The following is a 22,523-nucleotide window of genomic DNA, read 5'->3' on the forward strand; positions in this document are numbered from 1 at the left end:
CAGCAAAGCACCCCCACACCATCACACCTCTTCCTAAATGCTTCACGGTGGGAACCAGGCATGTAGAATCCATCCGTTCACCTTTCCTGCGTCACACAAAGACACGGTGGTTGGAACCAAAGATCTCAAATTTGGACTCATCAGACCAAAGCACAGAGTTCCACTGGTCTAATGTCCATTCCTTGTGTTCTTTAGCTCAAACAAGTCTCTTCTGCTTGTTGCCCATCCTTAGCAGTGGTTTCCTAGCAGCTATTTTACCATGAAGGCCTGCTGCACAAAGTCTCCTCTTAACAGTTGTTGTAGAGAGGTGTCTGCTGCTAGAACTCTGTGTGACATTGACCTGGTCTCTAATCTGAGCTGCTGTTAACCTGCGATTTCTGAGGCTGGTGACTCGGATAAACTTATCCTCAGAAGCAGAGGTGACTCTTGGTCTTCCTTTCCTGGGGCGGTCCTCATGTGAGCCAGTTTCTTTGTAGTGCTTGATGGTTTTTGCCACTGCACTTGGGGACACTGTCAAAGTTTTCCCAATTTTTTGGACTGACTGACCTTCATTTCTTAAAGTACTGATGGCCACTCGTTTTTCTTTACTTAGCTGCTTTTTTTCTTGCCATAATACAAATTCTAACAGTCTACTCAGTAGGACTATCAGCTGTGTATCCACCAGACTACTGCACAACACAACTGATGGTCCCAACCCCATTTATAAGGCAAGAAATCCCACTTATTAAACCATTTCTGGTGACTACCTCTTGAAGCTCATCAAGAGAATGCCAAGAGTGTGCAAAGCAGTCATCAAAGCAAAAGGTGGCTACTTTGAAGAACCCAGAATATAAGATATAATTTCAGTTGTTTCACACTTTTTTGTTAAGTATATAATTCCACATGTGTTAACTGATAGTTTTGATGCCTTCAGTGTGAATGTACAATTTTCATAGTCATGAAAATACAGAAAAATCTTTAAATGAGAAGGTGTGTCCAAACTTTGGTCTGTACTGTATATATAAGGCAAGTAAATGAACGATTACTCTAGCAATGCTCGCACTTTATAGAACGGATGTCACTACTCCCCTGATGATATGAAAGATGAAACGCGTTGGAAGACGTCAGATATAAGAAGAATCATATGGCAGGGCAACATGGTTCACCGCCATTGATGAGATCCTGGGTACTCCGAAAAGGAACCATCTGAATATCTGGTCCTGTGGCTGAGTATAAACTGAGTTTTTTTTCTAAAGGGAGAGCCCAATAGAGCCACATTTTGAACATGTGCCATTGAATGTATCCCCTAGATGGGGGGCATATATGTATTCTGGTGGATCTATGGGCCAGTTATTACAGTAGAGACTTATTTCCTTTGATCAATTTTGAGCTTGCTGTTATTCTGTACCGCCATATTTTGCATATAATAACGGGAGCTATGTCTGTCGGTTAATTGATTACAAGTGAGAAAGGATAATAAGCACCTCCTTTGGTATAGCCAGACAGACTTTACCGTGTTTTCTTGATACCTGTTGTTTATTTGAAGTGGGGGATGATTGCCATATGAGGATGATAGGTATTGATAAGTATCTCACCTAAGGTACAAAAGTTCCAGTGAAAATTAATACAGGTTACCCTCTGGATAAATGGGGACTGTTACACCTGATTATCTATAAAATACAGGGGTAGTGAAATTATACTACAAGGCTATGTGCACACGTTGGGGATTGGGGTGCAGAATTTTCAGCACAAAATCCGCATTTCCTGGCAGAAAACGCAGGTGCAGATTTGACGCGTTTTTTATGCAGATTTTGTGCGTTTTTGTTGCGGATTTGATGCGGATTTTGTGCGGATTTCAAGTGTTTTTTACCACTGCGAATTTCTATAATGGAAGGGTGCAGAAATGCTGCAGTTCCGCACAAAAGAAGTGACATGCTTCTTCTTTTGTTCCGCAGCGGTTTTCATGCAGAATTTTCCGCACCATTAGCACAGCTTTTTTTTTCCTATTAATTTACATTGTACTGTAACTGCAGCGTTTCTGCACGGAAAAAACGCTGCGGATCCGCACTAAATCCGCATCGTGTGCACACAGCCCAAGAGTTTCAATGACTGCCCCCATATCTTGGCTTAAATGGTGTGTACAATTTTTTTTTTGTTTTTTTTATTTGCACTATTTTCTTGCACTTCTTTGCACTTAAATAAAAATTTTAATGAATACATTAAAGGTTAAGTTTTAAGTATATTTTCTAACCAGCTGAAACTGCTGCAACTATAGAATATACTGTAGGTTGGATTTGAGTATTGTCCTTGCTGAAAAAATAATAAATGAATAACCAATACTTCATATTTAACAGACCACTCACGTTTCGCCCCCCCCCCCAAGCTGAACCCCTAGTTATGCTACATGGAGGCTATCTAGGGGGCCATCATACAATGTGGAGATCACAGTGACGGGGCCATCATACAGTGTTGGAGCCATTAAACAGTTTGGGGGATATTAAAGGGTCAGAATATATACAGTGAGGGGGCATTATACTGTATATAAGAGAGTATCATACTGTGTATAGGGGGGAGACTCTGGACATTATTAAATGTAAAGTGGGCACTCATTGTTATAGGGAACTCAGGTTACTGTGACTGTCAATGAGGCACACACAGGGCAATATTACTTTTTAGGGGACAAAATATGAGCACTGCTTTCTAGGGCACTTGCACCTGACATTACTACAGTCATGGCCAAAAGTATTGACACCCTTGCAATTCTGTCAGATAATACTCATTTTCTTCCTGAAATTGATTGCAAACACAAATTATTTGGTATTATTATTTTCATTTAATTTGTCTTAAATGAAAAAACACAAAAAGAATTGTCCTAAAGCCAAATTGGATATAATTCCACACCAAACATAAAAAAGGGGGTGGACAAAAGTATTGGCACTGTTCGAAAAATCATGTGATGCTTCTCTAATCTGTGTAATTAACAGCACCTGTAACTTACCTGTGGCACCTAACAGGTGTTGGCAATAACTAAATCACACTTGCAGCCAGTTGACATGGATTAAAGTTGACTCAACCTCTGTCCTGTGTCCTTGTGTGTACCACATTGAGCATGGAGAAAAGAAAGAAGACCAAAGAACTGTCTGAGGACTTGAGAAACCAAATTGTGAGGAAGCATGAGCAATCTCAAGGCTACAAGTACATCTCCAAAGACCTGAATGTTCCTGTGTCTACCGTGAGCAGTGTAATCAAGAAGTTTAAAGCCCATGGCACTGTGGCTAACCTCCCTAGATGTGGACGGAAAAGAAAAATTGACAAGAGATTTCAACGCAAGATTGTGCGGATGTTGGATAAAGAACCTCGACTAACATGCAAACAAGTTCAAGCTGCCCTGCAGTCTGAGGGTACAACAGTGTCAAACCGTACTATCCATCGGCATCTGAATGAAAAGGGACTGTATGGTAGGAGACCCAGGAAGACCCCACTTCTTACCCCGAGACATAAAAAAGCCAGGCTGGAGTTTGCCAAAACTTACCTGAAAAAGCCTAAAACGTTTTGGAAGAATGTTCTCTGGTCAGATGAGACAAAAGTAGAGCTTTTTGGGCAAATGCATCAACATAGAGTTTACAGGAGAAAATAAGAGGCAAAGAAAAAAACACGGTCCCTACAGTCAAACATGGCGGAGGTTCCCTGATGTTTTGGGGTTCCTTTCCTGCCTCTGGCACTGGACTGCTTGACCGTGTGCATGGCATTATGAAGTCTGAAGACTACCAACTAATTTTGCAGCATAATGTAGGGCCCAGTGTGAGAAATCTGGGTCTCCCTCAGTGGTCATGGGTCTTCCAGCAGGACAATGACCCAAAACACACTTCAAAAAGCACTAGAAAATGGTTTGAGAGAAAGCACTGGAGACTTCTAAGGTGGCCAGCAATGAGTCCAGACCTGAATCCCATAGATCACCTGTGGAGAGATCTAAAAATGGCAGTTTGGAGAAGGCACCCTTCAAATATCAGGGACCTGGAGCAGTTTGCCAAAGAAGAATGGTCTAAAATTCCAGCAGAGCATTGTAAGAAACTCATTGATGGTTACCGGAAGCGGTTGGTCGCAGTTATTTTGGCTAAAGGTTGTGCAACCAAGTATTAGGCTGAGGGTGCCAATACTTTTGTCTGGCCCATTTTTGGAGTTTTGTGTGAAATGATCAATGTTTTGCTTTTTGCTTCATTCTCTTTTGTGTTTTTTCATTTAAGACAAATTAAATGAAGATAATAATACCAATGAATTTGTGATTGCAATCATTTTCAGGAAGAAACTGAGTATTATCTAACAGAATTGCAGGGGTGTCAATACTTTTGGCCATGACTGTATATTATAGAGGGATGCTTTAGAATTTAGAGGGCACAGAGAACCACACAGCAGGTGCATTAATGGGGACCCATATGGCAGCAGCGGCTCAGCATTGGGATATCAGCAGGATGAGGAATTTGTGCATGTGGGAATAGTCCCATTGGGGACAGTGCTGAAAATATGAGAAGTGAAAAGTGTCTTTGTTGTATTGTCTGCAGCCGAGTCCTGGGTGGAAGAAGTTGTCATGTTGGTCTGTGCCAGATGGAAAAGACGGGAAAAGTGAACGATTCCATCAGAGAACATCAGACGTAAGACATTATCTATAGCTGTGCTGTAATCTCTTATATGTTCTGTAGGACTGGTATCTACCACTGACCACATGGCGGTAATATCCATATTGGTCTTCATATAGAGATTATCTTCAGTAACAGCGCGGTCATCTGCTGAGGTTCTCCACTATTAGGGTGTGTCACTGAGTTGTAATCAAGGTCACCTAGACCTAGTTAGGGGCCCACTCAGAAGTTTCACCCCCCCCCCCGGACCAAACCCTAGCTACGCTTCTGAGTCTATGTATTCTATATGTATATATCTATTCTAACCTGTCACTCTGATTATACTGTACGCAGCAGATGAATTGCCGGCTTTTATTCTATATATGTGTGTTTTGGCGAATATATCCTTTGACAACAATGTGTAAATGACAGATAATTGCTATATGTAAAATATCATGTTGAAATCGCATTGTAATCGGATAGCAATCACACTGCATTCAGATGAAAATCGGATTGTACTCGCATAAAAAAAAGTCATGACACATTACACTCATGCGATTCTCGGCAGGGTGACTCGGACCGATTTTTCACACGTTTAGTGTGACCCCGGCCTACACTTAACATCAGTTGCTCACTTGAAAATTGGCTAGCTGCCACTTTGTCCGTTTTTATGCCCAGAACCAGTTCAAACCAGTCTATAGTGAACTGACTCTGACCCAGGACACCTCTGGTGTTGCTGCCAGCTGTTATGGCCAGAGCTTGCTGCAGGCCGTCCTCCTCTGTGCCAGCAGTTACGAGGCTGAAGTTGGTTTCTTATTCGTTCAGTTTCTTATTCGGCAATTTTTTCTTTTCTGTTTTTTGTAGGTTTAACAACTAAAAATAAGCATCACAATAATAAAAGACAATGCAGCGAGGTGCCCTGATGTGAATACGCTTAAAAACGGCTACAAAAACAATAAAACTGGCACAAAAATGGGCATCAAAGTGGGCACCAAAGAGCGCTGAAGAAAGGGTTAAATGCCTTTGGGCCACTGATCTCACACTGCAGACATATAGAACAGGGCGCCCCACATCCAAACCAGTTATTTCCAGCCTGGCCCAAATGGGTTCTGGGCATCAGAACTGGCATCAAAGTGGGCAGTCAATTTTTGCCATTTGAATAAGTACCTGATGTTTTTAAGGGGTTAAATGCCTTTGGACCACTGATCTGACACTTAAAATACACAGACAGCGATGCCATACATCAAAACGAGGTCCCACCAGGCTGGCCCAATGGGTTCTGGGCACCAGAACTGGCATTTAAGTGGGCAAACAGCCCATTTTTACACATTTGAATAAGTAACTGATGTTTTTAAGGGGTTAAATGCCTTTGGGCCACAGATCTGACACTTAAAATACACAGATAGTGATGCCATACATCAAAACGAGGTCCCACCAGGCTGGCCCAAATGGGTTCTGGGCACCAGAACTGGCATTAAAGTGGGCAAACAGCCCAGTTTCACAGATTTGAATAAGTAACTGATGTTTTTAAGGGGTTAAATGCTTTTGGGCCACTGACCTGACACTTAAAATATACAGACAGCGATGCCCTGCAAGCAACCCTGGTCCCTCCAGTCTGGCCCAAATGGGTTCTGGGCACCAGAACTGGCATCAAAGTGGGCAAAAAGCCCATTTTCACAGATTTTGAATAAACAACTGATGTTTTTAAGGGTTTAAATGCCTTTGGGCCACTGATCTGACACTTAAAATATACAGACAACGATGCTCTGCAAGCAACCCTGGTCCCTCCTGTCTGGCCCAAATGGGTTCTGGGCACCAGAACTGGCATTAAATTGGGCAAACAGCCCATTTTCGCAGATTTGAATAAGTAACTGATGTTTTAAGGGGTTAAATGCCTTTGGGCCACTGATCTGACACTTAAAATACACAGATAGTGATGCCATGCATCTAACCCAGGTCTTTCCAGCCTGGCCCAAATGGGTTCTGGGCACCAGAACTGGCATCAAAGTGGGCAAACATCCCATTTTCGCAGATTTGAATAAGTAACTGATGTTTTTAAGGGGTTAAATGCCTTTGGGCCACTGACCTGACATTTAAAATACACAGTAATGCCCTGCATCAAACCCAGGTCCCTTCAGCCTGGCCCTAATGGGTTCTGGGCACCAGAACTGGCATCAAAGTGGGCAAACAGCCCATTTTCACAGATTTGAATAAGTAACTGATGTTTTTAAGGGGTTAAATGCCTTTGGGCCACTGATCTGACACTTAAAATATACAGACAGCGATTCCCTGCAAGCAACCCTGATCCCTCCAGTCTGGCCCAAATGGGTTCTGGGCACCAGAACTGGCATTAAATTGGGCAAACAGCCCATTTTCACAAATTTGAATAAGTAACTGATGTTTTTAAGGGGTTAAATGCCTTTGAGCCACTGATCTGACATTTAAAATACACAGATAGTGATGCCATGCATCAAAACCAGGTCTTTCCAGCCTGGCTCAAATGGGTTCTGGGCACCAGAACTGGTATCAAAGAGGTCAAACAGCCCATTTTCACACATCAGTTACTTATTCAAATCTGCAAAAATGGGCTGTTTGCCCACTTTGATGCCTATTCTGGTGCCCAGAACCCATTTGGGACAGGCTGGAAGGACCTGGGTTTGATGCAGGGCATCACAATCTGTGTATTTTAAGTGTCAGATCAGTGGCCCAAAGGCATTTAACCCCTTAAAAACATCACTTATTCAAAATCTGTGAAAATGGGCTATTTGCCCACTTTGATGCCAGTTCTGGTGCCCGGAACCCATTTGGGCCAGACTGGAGGGACCAGGGTTGCTTGCAGGGCATCGCTGTCTGTATAGTTTAAGTGTCAGACCAGTGGCCCAAAGACATTTAACCCCTTAAAAACATCAGTTACTTATTCAAATCTGTGAAAATGGGCTGTTTGCCCACTTTAATGCCAGTTCTGGCGCCCAGAACCCATTTGGGCCAGGCTGCTGGGACCTCGTTTTGATGCACGGCATCACTATCTGTGTATTTTAAGTGTCAGATCTGTGGCCCAAAGGCATTTCCCCCCTTAAAATCATCAGTTACTTATTCAAATGTGTGAAAATGGGCTGATTGCCCACTTAAATGCCAGTTCTGGTGCCCAGAACCCATTTGGGCCAGGCTGTAGGGATATTGGTTTGATCCGTGGCATCACTATCTGTGTATTTTAAGTGTCAGATCAATGGCCCAAAGGCATTTAACCCCTTAAAAACATCAGTTACTTATTCAAATCTGAGAAAATGGGCTGTTTGCCCACTTTGATGTCAGTTCTGGTGCCCAGAACCCATTTGGGCCAGGCTGGAGGGACCTGGGTTGCTTGCAGGGCATCGCTCTCTGTATATTTTATGCATCATATCAGTGGCCCAAAGGCATTTAACTCCTTAAAAACATCAGGTACTTATTCAAATGGCAAAAATTGACTGTCTGCCCACTTTGATGCCAGTTCTGATGCCCAGAACCCATTTGGGCCAGGCTGGAAATAACAGGTTTTGATTTGGGGCGCCCTGTTCTATATGTCTGAATTGTGAGATCAGTGGCCCAAAGGCATTTAACCCTTTCCTCAGCGCTCTTTGATGCCCATTTTTGTGCCAGTTTTAGGGTATGTTCACACGTTCAGGATTTCCATCCTTTTTTTTTCAGGACAGTTTTTTTTAAAAACTGCAGCTCTTGGCAGAAAACGCAGGTCCTTTTTTTGTCCTTTTTTGATGCGTTTTTTTATCCTTTTTTTATGCAGTTTTCTATGCAGAGACTGTGTGTTTCCTAGGAAGCTTTTTAGGGCTAAAATGGCTGAAAATACCCTACCCCTACCCCTAACCCTACCCCTACCCCTATTCTAACCTTAGTGAAAAAAAAAAAAAAAAATTCTTAATTTTTTTATTGTCCCTACCAATGGGGGTGACAAAGTGGGGGGGTGTCATTTACTATTTTTTTATTTTGATCACTGAGATAGATTATATCTCAGTGATCAAAATGCACTTTGGAGCGAATCTGCCGGCCGGCAGATTCGGCGGGCGCACTGCGCATGCGCCCGCCATTTTGCAAGATGGCGGCGCCCAGGGAGAAGACGGCCGGACGGACACCGGGTAAGTATAAGGGGGGGAGATTAGGGCACGGGGGGGGGGGGCATCGGAGCACGGGGGGGGGGGGGGGGCATCGGAGCACGGGGGGGGCAGCCACACTCCGCCCACGCACTTCCGCCCGCTCCCCCGCACTTCCTGCTGCAGCGGTTCTGCACATCAAATCCCAGTAAAACCCGCAGATATATTTTTGATCTGCGGGTTTTACTGCGATTTTGACCTCACAATGGAGGTCTATGGGTGCAGAACCGCTGCGGTTCAGGAAAAAGAAGTGACATGCTCCTTCTTTTTTGCCGCAGCTATTCTGCGCGGCTTTTTAAACGAAATTACGGATCATGTGCACAGCAGTGACTGTTTTCCATAGGGTTACATTGTTATGTACCCTGCATGGAAAACAGCTGCGGAACCGCAGCGGCAAAACCGCTGCGGTTCCGCAGTAAAAAACGCACTGTGTGAACATGGCCTTATTGTTTTTATAGCCGTTTTTAAGCGTATTCACATCAGGGCACCTCGCTGCATTGTCTTTTATTATTGTGATGCTTATTTTTAGTTGTTAAACCTACAAAAAAACAGAAAAGAAAAAAATTGCCGAATAAGAAACTGAACGAATAAGAAACCACCTTCAGCCTCGCCCAGCAGTGTGACATCGGTGGCCTACAGTCAGTCATCCCTTTATAATCACCAGTTACTTATCTTCATTAGTAAAATGTGGCTGTGTGCCAACCGTGATGCCGAGCCCGTGTGGGCAGCAGAAAGTAGGCTGACTGGTGAGGGGAAGCTTCCGTGCCGCCGGAGCGAGCTCAGGCCCCAAACCGTCTGATATCACCCTTCGGTGCCAGCTTCCATGCCCATGTTTGCGCCACCTGTGTACTTTCCCCTCAGGACTCCTCACTGCATTGGGCTTTGTTACTGAGATATCAATTTAGCTTATTACTAAACTTTTTAAACTAAAATAATAATAAAGAGAATTGTGTAAGACCCAAGACCAGCGCCGTACACTGAGGCTTTCTGGTCAGTGCGGCAGGACGGGATCCACAGAACTCGGTCCCCCTTATTGTGGGAGCGCCCTCTGGCGGCCCCTGAGGTGACCGCCCTGTTTCCCCATACGTCTGCAGCCGTCAGGGCCTGACCCGAGTGCAGCCCTATGCAGCAGCAGCAGCCCATGTCCCACAGCGCTACCCTCGGCAGCACGCACGGTCACCGAGGACGGCGCTGTGCACCCGGCACCGGAGGAGTGGCACGCTGACCCGGAAGCGCATGAGTCTCCGCCTGTAGCCGCGGACATGGCGGAGTGGAAGGAGGAGGTGGAGGTGCTCGTCCAGCGGGTGGTGAAGGACATCACTGGCGCTTTCCGCAGGAACCCCAACATGTGAGTGGTGGGGGCGGTGACGTCACTGAGGGGTCGTGACGTGGCTTGTGTATTCCTTATGTGGCGGCGCTGCCGGAGTTTGGGAAGTTTGAGTCCTGTCCTGTAGTAGCCGCGCTGTCCATACCTGAGCTGTGTGCAGTGTCGTGTCCATGGTAACGTGCCCCCTCCCCCACCATTATTTACACTTAAAGGAGAACACACATAGAAACTAGCGCAGCATGGCGGCATTCCCGGTGTCACCGGCACAAAAGATCAGCGATGTTCTGTTTACTGCACATGCAATGGAGCAGAACGTGGTGCTGTCAGCCGATCCATAGGGGGTTACACCTCCTGACCACTAATCCAGCATGTCTGTCCCCTGCAGCAGCCTTCTTCCCAGAGATCGGCTGCAGCGGTGATGTTCTGTAGTCGTGGTGTCACTGCTGGCAACTAAACGGAACAGTGTCGGGATCGCTGGCCCCAGAGTGCTGCATAGAGTAAAAGAAAAGCGGAACCTGCCTCCCAGACCTGGGCCTGAGTCTCCCCAAACCCCGCCCCCCGCTCCGCACTCTTGGGCCTGAGCCTCCCGTCCCCCCCGGTCAGCACTCTTGGGCCTGAGTCTACCGTCTCCCCCCCCCCCCCGCTCCGCACTCTTGGGCCTGAGTCTCCCGTCTCCCCCCCGCTCCGCACTCTTGGGCCTGAGTCTCCCGGCTCCCCCCCGCTCCGCACTCTTGGGCCTGAGTCTCCCGTCCCCCCCGGTCAGCACTCTTGGGCCTGAGTCTACCGTCTCCCCCCCCCCTGCTCCGCACTCTTGGGCCCGAGTCTCCCATCTCCCCCCCGCTCCGCACTCTTGGGCCTGAGTCTCCCGTCACCCCCACTCTGCTGCACTCTTGGGCCTGAGTCTCCCGCCCCCCGCTCCGCACTCTTGGGCCTGAGTCTTCCGCCCCCCCCGGTCAGCACTCTTGGGCCTGAGTCTACCGTCTCCCCCCCCCCCCCCCGCTCCGCACTCTTGGGCCCGAGTCTCCCGTCTCCCCCCCGCTCCGCACTCTTGGGCCTGAGTCTCCCGTCACCCCCACTCTGCTGCACTCTTGGGCCCGAGTCTACCGTCTCCCCCCAGCTCCGCACTCTTGGGCCTGAGTCTCCCGTCCCCCCCGGTCAGCACTCTTGGGCCTGAGTCTCCCGTCTCCCCCCCGCTCCGCACTCTTGGGCCTGAGTCTCCCGTCTCCCCCCCGCTCCGCACTCTTGGGCCTCCGTCTCCCCCCCGCTCCGCACTCTTGGGCCTGAGTCTCCCGTCTCCCCCCCGCTCCGCACTCTTGGGCCTGAGTCTCCCGTCACCCCCACTCTGCTGCACTCTTGGGCCTGAGTCTCCCGCCCCCCGCTCCGCACTCTTGGGCCTAAGTCAACCGCTGGGCTTGTGATATAATAAAATGGCACGTAATCACTAATTTGCTGCATCCTTCACATTAGTGTTTGAGCAAAAGATTTCTTCCTCTTAGGGCAGGAGCAGACGGCCATACCGTCGGTCCGGGTGTGAACTGACAAAATATCGGACCACACTCGGACCAATGTTATCTGAGGCCAGAAAGGAGGAAGGGAATTTCCAGCACGTCCATCCAGTGTAGGTAAAATTTCCAAGTGTATTAGAACATTTTAAAAAACAGTTTTTAAAAAAGAAGAGAGAAAGACTCTGCCTGACGCGTTTCTGGCGCACCACGGCGCCCTTAGTCATAGGACTAAGGGCAAAGTCTCTCTTCTTTTTTAAAAACTGTTTTTTAAAATGTTCTAATACACTTGGAAATTTTCCCTACACTGGATGGACGTGCTGGAAATTCCCTTCCTCCTTTCTCACTTCAGCTGAAATCACCAGCAGGTACGGCACCCACCAGGTATATTCATTTGCAACGGCTCACATATGCATGTCTCAGCGTGTCAAGCTCCAACTTTTCCCTTTCCCCTCCTCTCTCCCTCAGACAGTTATCTGAGGCCATGCACATGTCGAATTTTTTATTTTTTTTTATCTTGAAGACTGTCCAATAAAAAAAAAATAACATGTCTGAGGATGATCTGATATTCGGATCGCGCTCCGAGAGTGTGTGGAAAACATCGGACTGCACTCAGATGATGTCAGTTTCCATGGACTGACAGAAGAGAGAAGATGGAGAAATGTTGTTGTCCACCTTCTCATGTGAGAGAATTGGATCACACTCTGATGAGTGTGATCAGAGTGTGACTTCCACATCGGACCAATTCTCTCAGATAAGAGAATCTACAGCTGTCTGCACGAGCCCCAAGAGTGCATTCCGGCATCTGTGGAGTGTCGGTGTGCTGCCTGATTTTTATCACACAGCACACTGACAACGTCCTATTTTGAGCCTCGACATTTGATCAGAGTAGGATATGCTCTGATTTTCGCCAGTCTCCTTCTCAGATCAGTTCTTTTCTCTGATGTGTGCATAGATCTGAGACTCTTGAGTCCGAGTGCTGCCTGATAAAAAATCGGACAACACTCAGACATTTCACATGGACATGTAAAAGTTTGGAGACCCCTGGTTAAAATTACTGTTGAAATATGAAATGATCTAAAAAAGGCCTACAGTTAAAGATGACACATTTTCCTTTGTACCATATTTTCCGGACCATAAGATGCACTTTTTTTTTCTTCCAAATTTGGGAGGAAAGTGTGGGGTGCGTCTTATGGTCCAAATGTAATATGTGGGAAGGGGGCGGCAGAGTGGGATCACACTCGCAGGAGGCAGGAAAATGTCCCTGCTGTAGGAATCTGTCACTGGGGAAACTACGTGGTCCCGATGCTTAAAGTGAAGGAATGTTCATTAGTCGCTTGCCCGCCCACCTGTCAGCGCCAAGAGGGGAGCAGCAAATGAATATTCCTTCTCTTAAACAGGGGACCCACATGGTTTCCCCAGCGCCGGATTCCTGCAGCGGCTGGGGAGATTGTGTGTCCGGTGGAGGAGGAGGCAGGATCCAGAGGAGAGATCGCCGCATACCTGCTCTGCTGAGTGCGCCGGTATAGGACCTGTGGTGAGGTCATGAAGAGGGCGGACTGGAGCATCACATGACAGCACTGAGCACAGCCTGTACAAGTAAGAATTAATTAAAAGGTTAGTCATAGCAAGACACAAATATGCACTCTGCCACTCCTGTGGTGAACTATAATGGTATGTGCACACGATGCAGATTTAGTGCAGAAAAATCTGCTGCAGTTCTGCACTAAATCTGCATCTCCTGGCAGAATCTGCAGGTGCGTTTTTTATGCGTTTTTGATGCGTTTTTTTATGCACAAATCTGCACAAAAAACGCACCTGCAGATTTCTATTATGGAGGGGTGCAGAAACGCTGCAGAACTGCACAAAAGAAGTGACAGGCACTTCTTTGAAAACTGCAGCGTTTCTGCGCAGATTTTTCTGCACCATGTGCACAGCTTTTTTTTTTTCACATTGATTTACATTGTACTGTGATCACAGTGCAGTTCTGCAGCGTTTCTGCTGCAGAAAAATCTGCTGCAGTTCTGCACTAAATCTGCATCGTGTGCACATACCCTAACTCCCAGCATGCCATAGGATCTGCAGGACATGCTGGGAGTTAGGCCGGCTTCACACTCAGCGTATGAAAATACGGTCCGTATATTACGGCCGTAATACGCTGAAATGTCCCGAAAATAGTGGTCCGTAGCTCCTCCGTAGGCAGGGTGTGTCAGCGTTTTTTGCGCATGGCATCCTCCGTATGTAATCCGTATGGCATCCGTACTGCGTGGTTTTCTCGCAGGCTTGCAAAACCAACATACCGCTATAGAAATGATCCATGTGTCCCAAAAAGAAAAAAAAATATATATATACTGTATATATATATATATATATATATATATATATATATATATATATATATATATACACACAGTGGGGCAAAAAAGTATTTAGTCAGTCAGCAATAGTGCAAGTTCCACCACTTAAAAAGATGAGAGGCGTCTGTAATTTACATCATAGGTAGACCTCAACTATGGGAGACAAACTGAGAAAAAAAAATCCAGAAAATCACATTGTCTGTTTTTTTAACATTTTTTTTGCATGTTATGGTGGAAAATAAGTATTTGGTCAGAAACAAACAATCAAGATTTCTGGCTCTCACAGACCTGTAACTTCTTCTTTAAGAGTCTCCTCTTTCCTCCACTCATTACCTGTAGTAATGGCACCTGTTTAAACTTGTTATCAGTATAAAAAGACACCTGTGCACACCCTCAAACAGTCTGACTCCAAACTCCACTATGGTGAAGACCAAAGAGCTGTCAAAGGACACCAGAAACAAAATTGTAGCCCTGCACCAGGCTGGGAAGACTGAATCTGCAATAGCCAACCAGCTTGGAGTGAAGAAATCAACAGTGGGAGCAATAATTAGAAAATGGAAGACATACAAGACCACTGATAATCTCCCTCGATCTGGGGCTCCACGCAAAATCCCACCCCGTGGGGTCAGAATGATCACAAGAACGGTGAGCAAAAATCCCAGAACCACGCGGGGGGACCTAGTGAATGAACTGCAGAGAGCTGGGACCAATGTAACAAGGCCTACCATAAGTAACACACTACGCCACCATGGACTCAGATCCTGCAGTGCCAGACGTGTCCCACTGCTTAAGCCAGTACATGTCCGGGCCCGTCTGAAGTTTGCTAGAGAGCATTTGGATGATCCAGAGGAGTTTTGGGAGAATGTCCTATGGTCTGATGAAACCAAACTGGAACTGTTTGGTAGAAACACAACTTGTCGTGTTTGGAGGAAAAAGAATACTGAGTTGCATCCATCAAACACCCTACCTACTGTAAAGCATGGTGGTGGAAACATCATGCTTTGAGGCTGTTTCTCTGCAAAGGGGCCAGGACGACTGATCCGGGTACATGAAAGAATGAATGGGGCCATGTATCGTGAGATTTTGAGTGCAAACCTCCTTCCATCAGCAAGGGCATTGAAGATGAAACGTGGCTGGGTCTTTCAACATGACAATGATCCAAAGCACACCGCCAGGGCAACGAAGGAGTGGCTTCGTAAGAAGCATTTCAAGGTCCTGGAGTGGCCTAGCCAGTCTCCAGATCTCAACCCTATAGAAAACCTTTGGAGGGAGTTGAAAGTCCGTGTTGCCAAGCGAAAAGCCAAAAACATCACTGCTCTAGAGGAGATCTGCATGGAGGAATGGGCCAACATACCAACAACAGTGTGTGGCAACCTTGTGAAGACTTACAGAAAACGTTTGACCTCTGTCATTGCCAACAAAGGATATATTACAAAGTATTGAGATGAAATTTTGTTTCTGACCAAATACTTATTTTCCACCATAATATGCAAATAAATTGTTAAAAAAACAGACAATGTGATTTTCTGGATTTTTTTTTCTCAGTTTGTCTCCCATAGTTGAGGTCTACCTATGATGTAAATTACAGACGCCTCTCATCTTTTTAAGTGGTGGAACTTGCACTATTGCTGACTGACTAAATACTTTTTTGCCCCACTGTATATATATATATATATATGTCATTAGACACATATATGTATATATATTAATATTTTTTCCAGCGCTATACAGCTTGAAAGCCGGTAATTCAATTACCGGCTTTTTCTTTCTCCTTCCTAAAACCCGACATGATTTGAGACATGGTTTACATACAGTAAACCATGTCTTCTCTCCATTTTTTTTGCAGATTCCACACTACTGTCAGTAGAGTGTATCTGCAAAATTTGGCCGTTCTAGCTCTTAAAATAAAGGGTTAAATGGCGGAAAAAATTGGCGTGGGCTCCCGCGCAATTTTCTCCGCCAGAGTAGTAAAGCCAGTGACTGAGGGCAGATATTAATAGCCTGGAGAGGGTCCACGGTTATTGGCCCCCCCCTGGCTAAAAATATCTGCCCCCAGCCACCCCAGAAAAGGCACATCTGGAAGATGCGCCTATTCTGGCACTTGGCCACTCTCTTCCCATTCCCGTGTAGCGGTGGGATATGGGGTAATGAAGGGTTAATGCCACCTTGCTATTGTAAGGTGACATTAAGCCTAATTAATAATGGAGAGGCGTCAATTATGACACCTATCCATTATTAATCTAATTGTAGTAAAGGGTTAAATAAAACACAAACACATTATTTAAAATTATTTTAATGAAATAAAAACAATGGTTGTTGGAGTATTTTATTCTACGCCCAATCCAGTCACTGAAGACCCTCGTTCTGTGAAAGAAAAAACATAATAAACCAACAATATACTTACCCTCCGCAGATCTGTAACGTCCAACGATGTAAATCCTTCTGAAGGGGTTAAAACCTTTTGCAGCAAGGAGCTTTGCTAATGCAATGCTACTCCTCGCTGCAAAACCCCGGGGAATGAGTCTAAATATAGATCAATGAGCTATATTTAGCTTCATTTGCGGTGAGGCGCCCTCTGCTGGATGTTCATAGATCGTGGGAACTTTCCTAGAAAGCTCCGCTGGATGTTCATAGATCGTGGGAACTTTCCTAGAAAGCTGGGAGCTTTCTAGGAAAGTTCCCACGATCTATGAACATCCAGCAGAGGGCGCCTCACCGCAAATGAAGCTAAATATAGCTCATTGATCTATATTTAGGCTGTGTTCACACGTTCTGGTTTTTTCGCGGTTTTTTCGCGGTTTTTCCCTATAAAAACGCTATAAAACCGCAAAAAAACCGCATACAAGAAGCATCCCATCATTTAGAATGAATTCCGCATGTTTTGTGCACATGATGCGTTTTTTTCCGCATAAAAAACGCATCAGGCACAAAATCCGGACATGCTCATTCTTTTTGCGGTTTTTATGCGGATTTCCCACTACAAAATGCATTGGGAAGTGTCCGGAAAAAACCGCGGAAAAAACGCGTCAAAAACGCGGCAAAACCGCGGCAAAAAACGCATGCGGATTTCTTCCGGATTTCATGCAGAAAATGTCCGGTTTTTCACAGGAATTTTCTGCATGAATTCCTGAACGTGTGCACTTAGCCTTAGACTCATTCCCTGGGGTTTTGCAGCGAGGAGTAGCATTGCATTAGCAAAGCTCCTTGCTGCAAAAGGTTTTAACCCCTTCAGAAGGATTTACATCGTTGGACGTTACAGATCTGCGGAGGGTAAGTATATTGTTGGTTTATTATGTTTTTTCTTTCACAGAACGAGGGTCTTCAGTGACTGGATTGGGCGTAGAATAAAATACTCCAACAACCATTGTTTTTATTTCATTAAAATAATTTTAAATAATGTGTTTGTGTTTTATTTAACCCTTTACTACAATTAGATTAATAATGGATAGGTGTCATAATTGACGCCTCTCCATTATTAATTAGGCTTAATGTCACCTTACAATAGCAAGGTGGCATTAACCCTTCATTACCCCATATCCCACCGCTACACGGGAATGGGAAGAGAGTGGCCAAGTGCCAGAATAGGCGCATCTTCCAGATGTGCCTTTTCTGGGGTGGCTGGGGGCAGATGTTTTTAGCCAGGGGGGGCCAATAACCGTGGACCCTCTCCAGGCTATTAATATCTGCCCTCAGTCACTGGCTTTACTACTCTGGCGGAGAAAATTGCGCGGGAGCCCACGCCAATTTTTTCCGCCATTTAACCCTTTATTTTAAGAGCTAGAACGGCCAAATTTTGCAGATACACTCTACTGACATTAGTAGTGTTGAATCTGCAAAAAAAATGGAGAGAAGACATGGTTTACTGTATGTAATCATGTCTCAAATCATGTCGGGTTTTAGGAAGGAGAAAGAAAAAGCCGGTAATTGAATTACCGGCTTTCAAGCTGTATAGCGCTGGAATAAATATTAATATATATACATATATGTGTCTACTGACATATATATATATATATATATATATATATATATATATATATATATATATATATATATATATATATACCTATTCTATGTGTACACATTTATTCTACCTATTCTACTGTAAGCTGTCAGTGTGATTTTACTGTACACCGCACTGAATTACCGGATTTTCTCTCTAACAGCGCTGCGTATTTCTCGCAAGTCACACTGCTTGTCCGTGTGTAATCCGTATTTTTCACGCTTCCATAGACTTTCATTGGCGTATTTCTTGCGCAGTACGGTGACAAACGCAGCATGCTGCGATTTTGTACGGCCGTAGAAAGCCGTATAATACTGATCAGTAAAATACGGCAGATAGGAGCAGGGGCATAGAGAATAATTGTGCCTTATTTTTTGCGAGTTTTACGGACGTAGTTTCTGCGCTCTTACGTCCGTAAAACTCGCAAGTGTGAAGCCGGCCTTAAAGTTCTCCCATGGGACCTTAAAACAGCACTCCAGTGTTAGTTTTAAATTGAGTGATGCTTTAAATATAAGCCCTGTGCCCCCATTCTTATACTCACCCTCCAGCGTCTTCATATAGTACTTTACAGACACCAGACTGGTCCCGCAGCACCATCTTCTACCCGCAGCTTCCAACACAACATACTATTCTATATAATAACACCACATATAATAGTATGTTATTTACGTTGTTAAATATTTTCCCACATTTTTTGCTTCAAATATTTTTTTCCCTATTTTCCACCTCTAAAACCTGGGTGTGTCTTATAGTCCGAAAAATACGGTATTTTAGACCAAAAATAAATATATTTTTGTCTTTTCAAAAATTACAAAAATGAAAAGGGGCCTGTGCAAAAGTTTAGGCACCCATGGAGATTTGTGTGCTGAGATAACTTTGACTAAGGTTTCAGACCTTAATTAGCCTGTTAGGGTTATGGTTTGTTCACTATCCTCATTAGGAAAGGCCAGGAGATGCAAATTTCCCAGCTTTATAAAAACTCAACCTCCTCTAAGCTTGTGCTAAAAAACTGTAGTCATGGATTCTTCTAAGCAGGTGCTTACCTCTCTGAAAATGGTGGAGGCTCACAAAGCAGGAGAAAGCTATAAAAAGATAGCAAAGCGTTTTCATGTTGCCCTTTCCTGAATTCGAAATGTAATTAAGAAGTAGCAATTAACAGAAACAGTGGAGGTTAAGATAAAGTCTGGAAGACCAAGAAAATTTCAGTGAGAGCTGTTCATAGTATTGCTAGAGAGACGAGTCAGTACCCTTGCTTGATTGCAAAAGACCTCCAGAAAGATTTAGCAGACTCTGGAGTTGTGGTACATTGTTCTACTGTTCAGAGACACCTGCACAAACATGGCCTTCATGGAAGAGTCATCAGAAGAAAACTTCGCCTTCGTCTTCACCCTAAAATTCAATCTCAGAAGTATGCAAAAGAATATCTAAACAAGCCTGATGCATTTTGGAAACCTGTCCTGTGGACCGATGAGGTTAAAATAGAACTCTCTGGCCACAATGATGAAAGCTACAGTATGTGTGAAGAATAAAGGGCACAGAATGTCAGTAAAAGAACAGCTCGCCAACCAATAACCCCTTTCTGACCTCGGACGGGATAGTACGTCCGAGGTCAGATCCCCTGCTTTGATGTGGGCTCCGGCGGTGAGCCCACATCAAAGCCACGACATGTCAGCTGTTTTGAACAGCTGACATGTGCGCGCAATAGCGGCGAGTGGAATCGTGATCCACCCGCCGCTATTAACTAGTTAAATGCCGCTGTCAAACGCTGACAGCGGCATTTAACCCCTTCCCAACCTTTTACGCAGCGTATGTGTCATGAAAACCTGTGCCAATCCAACCTGTGCATGTGCATCATGGTCGGATTGCGCTCCTGCAGGTCGGGTGAAAGGGTTAACTGTAATGTCACCCGACCTGCACGGACAGGGGGAGTGGTTCTTGAGCCCAGGGGGGTGGCTTGCCCTCCCCCGTGGCTACGATCGCTCTGATTGGCTGCTGAAAGTGACGTTTCACTTTCAATCAGCGATAGTAATATTTCACCAATGAAAATTGGTGAGATATTACAATCCAGCAATGGCCGATTCTGCAATAGCATCAGCCATGGCTGGAGATCGCGATCTGCCCACCGCTACCGATCTCCTCCCCTCCGTCCTCCGTCCTGTCATCTGCTGTCCTCCGCTCCCCTCCATCCTCCTGTCCGCTCCCCCCGCAGTCCGATCTCTCCCCCACCCCCTCCTTCCCCCCGCTGTCCGATTTTCCCCCCTTCCCCCATACTTACCGACCTCCTGTGTCCCTCCCGGTGTCTGTCCGTCTGCTCCATGGGCGCCGCCATCTTCCAAAATGGCGGGCGCGTGCGCAGTGCGCTCCCCAAATCTGCCGGCTGGCAGATTCGCTACATGTACATTTTGATCGCTGTTATATGTTCTATCGCAGTGATCAAAATAAAAAAAAAAATAATAAACCCCCCCTTATCACCCCCATAGGGTTACGGCTAGAATTAGGGTTAGAACTAGGGTTAGCGTTAGAATTAGGCTGTGTGTACTCAGTGCGGATTTGGCTTCGAATCTGCAGTGGATTGGCCGCTGCGGATTCGTAGCAGTTTTCCATCAGGTTTACAGTACCATGTAAACCTATGGAAAACCAAATCTGCTGTGCCCATGGCGCGGAAAATACCGCACGGAAACGCTGTGTTGTATTTTCCGCAGCATATCAATTCTTTGTGCGGATTCCGCAGCGTTTTACACCTGTTCCTCAATAGGAATCCGCAGGTGAAATCCACACAAAAAACACTGGAAATCCGCGGTAAATCCGCAGGTAAAACGCAGTGCCCTTTACCTGTGGATTTTTCAAAAATGGTGCGGAAAAATCTCACACGAATCCGCAACGTGGGCACATAGCCTTAGGGTTAGGGTTGGAATTAGAGTTAGGGTTGGAAATAGGGTTAAGATTAGGCTGTGGTTAGGGTTATGGTTAGGGGTGTGCTGTGGTTAGGGTTGTGGCTAGGGTTGGGATTAGAGTTAAGGGTGTTTTGGGGTTAGTGTTGGAGGTAGAATTGAGGGGTTTCCACTGTTTAGGCACATCAGGGGTCCCCAAACGCAACATGGCGCAACCATTGATTCCAGCCATTCTTGCATTCAAAAAGTCAAATGGTGCTCCCTCCCTTCCGAGCCCCGACGTGCGCCCAAACAGTTGTTTACCCCTACATATGGGGTACCAGCATACTCAGGACAAACTGGGCAACAATTATTGGGGTCCAATTTCTCCTGTTACCCTTGTGAAAATAAAAGATTGCTTGCTAAAACATTATTTTTGAGGAGAAAATAATGATTTTTTATTTTCACGGCTCTGCGTTGTAATCTTCTGTGAAGCACTTGGGGGTTCAAAGTGCTCACCACATAACTAGATAAGTTCCTAGGGGGGGTTAGTTTCCAAAATGGGGTCACTTGTGGGGGTTTCTACTGTTTAAGCACCTCAGGGGCTCTGCAAACGCAACGTGACGCCCGCAGACCATTCCATCAAAGTCTGCATTTCAAAAGTCACTACTTCCCTTCCGAGCCCCGACGTGTGCCCAAACAGTGGTTTACCCCCACATATGGGGTATCAGCATACTCAGGACAAACTGGGCAATAACTGTTGGCATCCAATTTCTCCTGTTAACCTTGTAAAAATAAAAAAATTGCTTGCTAAAACATCATTTTTGAGGAAAGGAAATTGAATTTTTTATTTTCACGGCTCTGCGTTGTAAACTTCTGTGAAGCACTTGAGGGTTTAAAGTGGTCACCGCACATCTAGATTAGTTCCATGGGAGGTCTAGTTTCCAAAATGGGGTCACAAGTGGGGGAGCTCCAATGTTTAGGCACACAGGGGCTCTCCAAACGCGACATGGTGTCCGCTAACGATTGGAGCCAATTTTTCATTGAAAAAGTCAAATGGCGCTCCTTCCCTTCCGAGCCCTGTCGTGCGCCTAAACAGTGGTTCCCCCCCACATATGGAGTATCGGCGTACTCAGGACAAATTGTACAATAACTTTTGGGCTCCAGTTTCTCTTTTTACCCTTGGGAAAATAAAAAAATTGTTGCTAAAACATCATTTTTGTGACTAAAAAGTTAAATGTTCATTTTTTCCTTCCATGTTGCTTCTGCTGCTGTGAAGCACCTGAAGGGTTAATAAACTTCTTAAATGTGGTTTTGAGCACCTTGAGAGGTGCAGTTTTTAGAATGGTGTCACTTTTGGGTAATTTCAGCCATATAGACCCCTCAAACTGACTTCAAATGTGAGGTGGTCCCTAAAAAAAATGGTTTTGTAAATTTCGTTGTAAAAATGAAAAATCGCTGGTCAAATTTTAACCCTTATAACTTCCTAGCAAAAAAAAATGTTGTTTCCAAAATTGTGCTGATGTAATGTAGACATGTGGGTAATGTTATTTATTAACTATTTTGTGTCACATAACTCTCTGGTTTAACAGAATAAAAATTCAAAATTTTAAAATTGCGAAATTTTCAAAATTTTAGCCAAATTTCAATTTTTTCACAAATAAACGCAAAAATTATCGACCTAAATTTACCACTAACATGAAGCCCAATATGTCACGAAAAAACAATCTCAG

The 22,523-nt window shown here is 45.1% G+C and overlaps 1 protein-coding gene across 1 annotated transcript in view; it reads left to right on the forward strand.

Moving 5' to 3' along the window:
• Positions 1-9,794: 9,794 nt before the first annotated feature.
• Positions 9,795-22,523, forward strand: part of PTAR1 (protein prenyltransferase alpha subunit repeat containing 1) — a 95,597-nt gene continuing 82,868 nt past the window's right edge. The window contains exon 1 of the mRNA XM_069763595.1: positions 9,795-10,082. Within this exon, the coding sequence (XP_069619696.1) occupies positions 9,997-10,082 (86 nt within the window). The 5' untranslated portion in view covers positions 9,795-9,996. The remainder of the gene's footprint in view (positions 10,083-22,523) is intronic.

Source organism: Ranitomeya imitator, chromosome 1, assembly GCF_032444005.1.
Source record: "Ranitomeya imitator isolate aRanImi1 chromosome 1, aRanImi1.pri, whole genome shotgun sequence".
NCBI classification, from domain to species: domain Eukaryota; kingdom Metazoa; phylum Chordata; class Amphibia; order Anura; family Dendrobatidae; genus Ranitomeya; species Ranitomeya imitator.